This window comes from Oncorhynchus gorbuscha, unplaced genomic scaffold (genome assembly GCF_021184085.1).
Source record: "Oncorhynchus gorbuscha isolate QuinsamMale2020 ecotype Even-year unplaced genomic scaffold, OgorEven_v1.0 Un_scaffold_3923, whole genome shotgun sequence".
NCBI classification, from domain to species: domain Eukaryota; kingdom Metazoa; phylum Chordata; class Actinopteri; order Salmoniformes; family Salmonidae; genus Oncorhynchus; species Oncorhynchus gorbuscha.
Window position 1 is genome coordinate 14,228 of NW_025748060.1, and position 8,711 is coordinate 22,938.

The 8,711-nt window shown below is 49.0% G+C and overlaps 1 protein-coding gene across 1 annotated transcript; it reads right to left on the reverse strand.

Annotated features, from left to right (window-relative positions):
- Nucleotides 1-210: 210 nt before the first annotated feature.
- On the reverse strand, nucleotides 211-2,087 carry LOC124028258. The gene is made up of 2 exons (XM_046340367.1): nucleotides 1,804-2,087; nucleotides 211-1,771 (listed from the first exon to the last, which is right to left on the reverse strand). The coding sequence occupies exon 2, from the start codon at nucleotides 1,410-1,412 to the stop codon at nucleotides 474-476; it is 939 nt and encodes a 312-aa protein (XP_046196323.1). The 5' UTR covers nucleotides 1,413-1,771; nucleotides 1,804-2,087; the 3' UTR covers nucleotides 211-473.
- Between the last annotated feature and the right edge of the window lie 6,624 nt (nucleotides 2,088-8,711).

Sequence of the window (8,711 nt, forward strand, 5' to 3'; positions counted from 1 at the left end):
GAGAGAGGAGGCGAGAGAGAGAGAGGAGAGAGAGAGAGAGGAGGCGAGAGAGAGAGAGGAGGCGAGAGAGAGAGAGGAGGCGAGAGAGAGAGGAGGCGAGAGAGAGAGGAGAGAGGAGGAGAGAGAGAGAGAGAGAGAGAGAGAGAGAGAGAGAGAGAGAGAGAGAGAGAGAGAGAGAGAGAGAGAGAGAGAGAGAGAGAGAGAGAGAGAGAGAGAGAGAGAGAGAGAGAGAGAGAGAGAGAGAGAGAGAGAGAGAGAGAACAACAACCAGTAAAAGGTTTGGTTATAATGATACAGCAGATCATGATCAAAACGGTCTGATAGACAGCAGATCTTTCACCAGAATATAGACACATTTGCAGTGCCACTAGAAACCACTAAACAGTCATGTTGCCGCCCTGTAGGTTTACATCTATCTAGTCCAGGGCTCTCCAACCCTGTTCCTGGAGAGATACCCTCCTGTAGGTTTACATCTATCTAGTACAGGACTCTCCAACCCTGTTCCTGGAGAGATACCCTCCTGTAGGTTTACATCTATCTAGTACAGGACTCTCCAACCCTGTTCCTGGAGAGATACCAAAGTTTATAATCCTCCTCCCTGTATAGTGTATAATCCACCTCCCTGTATAGTTTATAATCCACCTCCCTGTATAGTTTATAATCCACCTCCCTGTAAAGTTTATAATCCACCTCCCTGTATAGTTTATAATCCACCTCCCTGTAAAGTTTATAATCCACCTCCCTGTAAAGTTTATAATATACTTCCTTGTAAAATTTATAATCCTCCTCCCTGTATAGTGTATAATCCACCTCCCTGTAAAGTTTATAATCCACCTCCCTGTAAAGTTTATAATATACTTCCTTGTATAGTTTATAATCCACCTCCCTGTAAAGTTTATAATATACTTCCTTGTATAGTTTATAATCCTCCTCCCTGTAAAGTTTATAATATACTTCCTTGTATAGTTTATAATCCACCTCCCTGTAAAGTTTATAATCCATCTCCCTGTAAAGTTTATAATCCTCCTCCCTGTAAAGTTTATAATATACTTCCTTGTATAGTTTATAATCCACCTCCCTGTAAAGTTTATAATATACTTCCCTGTATAGTTTATAATCCACCTCCCTGTAAAGTTTATAATATACTTCCTTGTATAGTTTATAATCCACCTCCCTGTAAAGTTTATAATATACTTCCCTGTATAGTTTATAATCCACCTCCCTGTAAAGTTTATAATATACTTCCCTGTATAGTTTATAATCCTCCTCCTTGTAAAGTTTATAATATACTTCCCTGTATAGTTTATAATCCTCCTCCCTGTAAAGTTTATAATCCTCCTCCCTGTAAAGTTCATCATAACCACTGTTTGACTAGGTCCAGCGCATAGATAGTGGTTATGGACCGTTAGCATGCAGACGGGTTAATATGGGACAGTTATAGCTGTGCATCGTGTTAGTTACGAGTGTGGATCTAGAGGACAAAAAGAGAGAGGACAGTTTGGTATTTCCTCATGCAACACAGGATAATAGGGAGAGACGCTCACTCGTTCACCATAATCAATCAATAAACTATTGATTGATAAATAATTGATAATGACAACTGGTTGATTTGAGAACAGGAGTCTACAGGGGAAGAGGTTTCCCTTCATTTCAGGAGAAACATTTGATCAATATGAATCTTTGTTCTGTTCTGTAAATACCGTATGTATGTGTACAGTTACCTACTCGACTGCTAGGTCCCAGTTTAGTGGAGGCCAACTACAGACTACACCTAAAACAAAGACTGTCTAAAACAGACTGCACGTAAAACAAAGACTGTCTAAAACAGACTGCACGTAAAACAAAGACTGTCTAAAACAGACTGCACGTGAAACAAAGACTGCCTAAAACAGACTGCACGTAAAACAAAGACTGTCTAAAACAGACTGCACGTAAAACAAAGACTGCCTAAGAGACTGAACACACTTAACACATACTATGTACTGTACTGGGTTTAAAGATATCAACTGGTCACTAGCCCTATACATAGTGGACACACCCTCTCCAAAACTAAAGAGCATTCAAGCAATAGATATGAAAATATTCTCTGTTTTTTTCTTTTCATAAAGGTTAAAATACAACAACAAAAACAACAACAACAACATGGCATCTCTACTCTCGTGTTACATAGAAACAACAAGTTATTAGATCGGAGGATTCCAAACAGAAGATGAACAGAACAGGTAACATCGTTTTACAAAAATGTGCATAATAATTATTGATAATAAATCCAGGTAACCAGATTTAAAAGGGAGACTGAAGGACTGTGGAGGAGGACAGAGAACAAAGGAGCATCAGAGGATTTATCCTAAACCGGTCCAGTGAACACGGGATCACTAAGCTCAGCCGACACCCATACAACTGGACTGTGTGTCCTGAGGGACACCTGCAGGGGGTCAGGGGGAAAAAAAAGGTTCAGGTAGGGGTCAGGGTGCCATGTCTACCTGGCCGTGGTGGTACCTGGCCTGGAAGGGTCGGAGGTCAAAGGTCGGGTTGAAGAGTCACGGCGCCATGTCTACCTGGCGGTGGCGGACTGGGGTCCCGGGTATCCGGGGTAGGAGCGGCGTGTGCTGGTAGCCTGTCTCTGGCGGGCCAGGAAGGACTGTCCGGAACCCGTACTGGCCAGACGGTCCTCTGCTGCCTTCTTCTGGAGAGCCATGCCCTGAGGGGAGGGGGGGGGGGGGGCAGACATGTTTCATTAAGACACATATTCATTAAAAGATGTTGGTTAAATCCCCTGTGTCTGATATGTGAGTTTTCTTCTCATTTTTGACTCAAAACACTGAAGCCAGCAACACGAACACTACACTTTTTATATACATGGAGATTTCATTTCGGGAGGCAGTTATCCTAGTGGTTAGAGGGGTGAGGCAGGTATCCTAGTGGTTAGAGCGTTGGGCCAGTAACCGAAAGGTTGCTGGATCGAATCCTGAGCTGACAAGGTAAAAATCTGTCGTTCTGCCCCTGAACAAGTCAGTTAACCCACAGTTCCTAGGCCAACATTGTAAATAAGTATTTGTTCTTAACTGACTTGCCTGTTAAAATAAAGGTAAAAAATGTTTCTTTTTTTAAAGTGGCATAGGAAATCCTAGAGCGCCCTCTAGTGTTTGACAGGAGTAACAACATATAATAATGCATTTTTATTTTTATAACTAACCCAAGACAGACTGTCGTTTCTAATGAGAGCAAAGTAATCGTAGTGGGCAGAACAAGCAAGGAGGAGGGCGGAGCCAAGCGCGAGCGAGATCCTATTGGCGCGTTCTAGAATATATTTGCATATTTCTGTTACGGAACACCTACTCTTGTGAAGTGTGCGTGTGCAATAACTCAATTCGCCCTTGAACATCTTGTAACCAATTCAATTTATTGAAACTTTGGCAAAAGGGTAAAGTCCACAAAACGTAGTCCACTCTGTTCATAACAGATTGAAGTTTTGGGAACAGAAAACTGTATCGAGATTAAATGTTACATGAGAAAATTTGCAGAATGTCAGTGAAAATCCATCCAACTCAATCTCCTCCCATTTCCGGCCACTGGGCTTCCTCTCATCACCATATTTGGTAGTGAGTGGAAATGTCACATAATTTATACATCTGGTGGAACATCTGGTTCTTTGTTCCATCTGTGGTAATACAGTCTGGGGTAAATATGTACCATGTTGTAGCAGGCAGACACTACCGTGCCCCGAGTAGGCTTCATGAGTACAAATCAAAGTATGCGAAACGGATCACGGATGTGGTACTCCGCTTGTACACATTTTGAAGCATGCAACGATGCAAGCTTCAGCGAAATGTATGGACAGAAATATGAGGCAATCACGTAAGAAATCAAATGTAAAATGTCTTGAAATCAACGACGGCCATTATTTGAGCTGAAGCGAGAGAAAATACACTCCGACTTCAGAATTAAATGTTGCCTATTTTCATCTCATATGTTGCCTGACTACAATATGTTATCTTGATACTTTAATAAATACATGTTTACCTGCCTACAATGCCCACGTGAGGTAATACAGTAGGGGGAGTGCTGCTCAGCGTGAGGTAATACAGTAGGGGGAGTGCTGAGGTAATACAGTAGGGGGAGTGCTGCTCAGCGTGAGGTAATACAGTAGGGAGGGAGTAGGGAGTGCTGCTCAGCGTGAGGTACAGTAGGGGGGAGTGCTGCTCAGCGTGAGGTAATACAGTAGGGGGAGTGCTGAGGTAATACAGTGAGGTAATACAGTAGGGGAGTGCTGAGGTAATACAGTAGGGGGAGTGCTGCTCAGCGTGAGGTAATACAGTAGGGGAGTGCTGAGGTAATACAGTAGGGGGAGTGCTGCTCAGCGTGAGGTAATACAGGTAATACAGTAGGGGAGTGCTGAGGTAATACAGTAGGGGGAGTGCTGCTACAGTAGGGGGAGTGAGGTAATACAGTAGGGGGAGTGCTGAGGTAATACAGTAGGGGGAGTGCTGCTCAGCGTGAGGTAATACAGTAGGGGGTGCTGCTCAGCGTGAGGTAATACAGTAGGGGGAGTGCTGCTCAGCGTGAGGTAATACAGTAGGGGAGTGCTGAGGTAATACAGTAGGGGAGTGCTGAGTAATACAGTAGGGGGAGTGCTGAGGTAATACAGTAGGGGAGTGCTGCTCAGTGTGAGGTAATACAGTAGGGGGAGTGCTGAGGTAATACAGTAGGGGGAGTGCTGCTCAGTGTGAGTAATACACAGTAGGGGAGTGCTGAGGTAATACAGTAGGGGAGTGCTGAGGTAATACAGTAGGGGGAGTGCTGCTCAGCGTGAGGTAATACAGTAGGGGAGTGCTGAGGTAATACAGTAGGGGGAGTGCTGCTCAGCGTGAGGTAATACAGTAGGGGAGTGCTGAGGTAATACAGTAGGGGAGTGCTGCTCAGCGTGAGGTAATACAGTAGGGGGAGTGCTGTAATACAGTAGGGGGAGTGCTCAGCGTGAGGTAATACAGTAGGGGAGTGTTGAGGTAATACAGTAGGGGAGTGCTTCTCAGTGTAGGTAATACAGTAGGGGAGTGCTGAGGTAATACAGTAGGGGAGTGCTGCTCAGTGTGAGGTAATACAGTAGGGGGAGTGGGGAGCGTGAGGTAATACAGTAGGGGGAGTGCTGAGTAATACAGTAGGGGAGTGTGAATACAGTAGGGGGAGTGCTGAGGTAATACAGTAGGGGAGTGTTGAGGTAATACAGTAGGGGAGTGCTGTAATACAGTAGGGGGAGTGCTGAGGTAATACAGTAGGGGAGTGTGCTGCTCAGCGTGAGGTAATACAGTAGGGGGAGTGCTGAGGTAATACAGTAGGGGAGTGCTGCTCAGCGTGAGGTAATACAGTAGGGGAGTGCTGAGGTAATACAGTAGGGGAGTGCTGAGGTAATACAGTAGGGGAGTGCTGAGGTAATACAGTAGGGGGAGTGCTGCTCAGTGTGAGGTAATACAGTAGGGGGAGTGCTGAGGTAATACAGTAGGGGAGTGCTGAGGTAATACAGTAGGGGAGTGCTGAGGTAATACAGTAGGGGAGTGCTGAGGTAATACAGTAGGGGGAGTGCTGCTCAGCGTGAGGTAATACAGTAGGGGGAGTGCTGCTCAGCGTGAGGTAATACAGTAGGGGGTGCTGCTCAGCGTGTAATACAGTAGGGGAGTGCTGAGGTAATACAGTAGGGGGAGTGCTGCTCAGCGTGAGGTAATACAGTAGAGTGAGGTGCTCAGTAGAGTGCTGAGTGGTAATACAGTAGGGGAGTGCTGCTCAGCGTGAGGTAATACAGTAGGGGAGTGCTGCTCAGCGTGAGGTAATACAGTAGAGTGCTGCTCAGCGTGAGGTAATACAGTAGGGGGAGGGGGGAGCTGCTCAGCGTGAGGTAATACAGTAGGGGGAGTGCTGAGGTAATACAGTAGGGGAGCGTGAGGTAATACAGTAGGGGGAGTGCTGCTCAGCGTGAGGTAATACAGTAGGGGGAGTGAGGTAATACAGTAGGGGAGTGCTGCTCAGCAGTGAGTGAGGTAATACAGTAGGGGGAGTGTGCTCAGTGTGAGGTAATACAGTAGAGGCTGCTCAGCGTGAGGTAATACAGTAGGGGGGAGCTGCTACAGAGGTAATACAGTAGGGGAGTGCTGCTCAGCGTGAGGTAATACAGTAGGGGGGAGTGCTGCTCAGCGTGAGGTAATGAGTGTAATACAGTAAAGTGCTGCTCTGAGGTAATACAGTAGAGTGCTGCTGCGTGAGGTAATACAGTAGGGGAGTGCTGAGAGCAGTGAGGTAATACAGAGTGTGCGTGAGGTAATACAGTAGGGGAGTGAGTGAGTAATACAGTAGGGGGAGTGCTGCTCAGCGTGAGGTAAACAGCAGGGGGGCTGTGCTGAGGTAATACAGTAGGGGGAGTGCTGAGGTAATACAGTAGGGGAGTGCTGCTAACAGCGTGAGGTAATACAAGTGCTGCTCAGCGTGAGGTAATACAGGCAGACACTAGTGAGTGCTGCTCAGCGTGAGGGTAGGGGGAGTGCTGCTCAGCTGAGGTAATACAGTCTTGGAGTGCTGCTCAGCGTGAGGTAATACAGTAGGGGAGCGTCATACAGTAGGGGAGTGCTGCTCAGCGTGATCCTAACCCAGTCCCCCAGTAGGTGGAGTGCTCCTCCAGTGTGAGGTAATACAGTAGGGGGAGTGCTGCTCGTGAGGTAATACAGTAAGTGCTGCTCAGCGTAATACAGTAGGGGAGGCTGCTGCTCCCCAACCCTAATCAGTAGGTGCTGCTCAGTGTGAGGTCCCCCATTTAACCCCTCCCTCCAGGTAATACAGTAGGGGGAGTGCTGCTCAGTGTGAGGTAATACAGTAGGGGGAGTCCCCAACCCTAAACCCTCCTCCATCCTACAGTCTCCATCCCATCCCCTCCCAAGGTGAGTGCTGCTCAGTGTGGGAGGTAATACAGTAGGGGAGTGCTCTCAGTGTGAGGTAACCAGTCCTCCATCCTCAACCCTAACCCCCCTGCTGAGGTGTAACCCTGCTCCATCCCCAACAGTAAGAGTGCTGCTCCATGAGGTAAACAGTAAGGGAGTGCTGCTCAGCGTGAGGTAATACAGTAAGCTGCTCCTCCAGTGTGAGGTAATACAGTAGGGGAGGTAATACAGTGCTGCTCAGCATCCCCAACCCTAAGGGGGTGCTGCTCAACCCCTCCTCCATCCCCTCCCCAAGTGCTGAGGTCCATACAGTCCTCCAGTGCTCCTGAGGTAATACAGTCCTCCATGAGGTAATACAGTAGGGGGAGTGCTGCTCAGTAGGGGAGTGCTGAGGTAATACAGTAACCCCCTCCTCCATAATACAGTCCTCCATCCCCAACCCTAACCCTCCTCCATCCCCAACAGTAACATAATCCCTAGGGGAGTACTAAACCCCCTGCTGCTCAGCGTGAGGTAATACAGTCCCCAAGTGCCTCCCTAATGTAATCCTCCTAATCGTTCTCCAAACTCTCCTCCATCCCCTCCCCAACGTCCTAAGTCCCCTCGATCCCCTCCCCCAACCCTAGTGTCCATATTGAGGAAACAGCAACCCGATGAGTTCCATCCCCATGACCCTAACATGTAATATAACAAAACCACCATCCTCCACCCCCAACCCTAAGTTTCTCCTCCTGGTCTCTCTGAGCCTAACCCCTCCCCAGTCTTTCCTCCAGATCAACCAGTCCCCAAAACTCTCCTCCAACCCCTCCTCCACCCTAACCCCTCCCCCATCCCAACCCCTCCCCCCCTCCCTAACCCCTCCTCCATCCCTCCCCAACCCTAAACCCTCCCCTCCATCCTAACCCCTCCTCCATCCCCAACCCTAATCCCTCCCCAACCACTCCTCCATTCCCTCCCCAACCCTCTCCTCCATCCACTCCCCAACCCTAACCCCCTCCTCCATCCCCAACCCTAACCCTCCCCCATCTTAAACCCTCCTCCATCCCATCCCTCCCCAACCCTAAACCCTCCTCCATCCTAACCCCTCCTCCATCCCCAACCCCTCCTCCATCCTCTCCCCCCCTCTCCTCCATCCATCCCCAACCCTAACCCCTCCTCCATCCCCTCCCCTAACCCCCCTCCTCCATCCCCAACCCTAACCCCCTCCTCCATCCCCAACCCTAACCCCCTCCTCCATCCCCAACCCCAACCCCTCCTCCACCCCCAACCCTAACCCCTCCTCCATCCCCAACCCTAACCCCTCCCCAACCACTCCTCCATCCCTCCCCAACCCTAACCCTCCTCCATCCCCTCCCCAACCCTAACCCCCTCCATCCCCTCCCCAACCCTAACCCCTCCCCAACCCCAACCTCCACCCCCCCCTCCATCCCCAACCCTCTCCTCCATCCCTCCCCAACCCTAACCCCTCCTCCATCCCCAACCCTAACCCCTCCCCAACCACTCCTCCATTCCCTCCCCAACCCTCTCCTCCATCCCAACCCTAACCCCCTCCTCCATCCCCAACCCTAACCCCTCCCCAACCACTCCTCCATTCCCTCCCCAACCCTCTCCTCCATCCCCTCCCCAACCCTAACCCCCTCCTCCTTCCCCTCCCCAACCCTCTCCTCCATCACCTCCCCAACCCTAACCCCCTCCTCCATCCCCTCCCCAACCCTCTCCTCCATCCCCTCATCAACCCTAACCCCCTACTCCATCCCCTCCTCCATCCCCAAACCTTCCTCCTACATC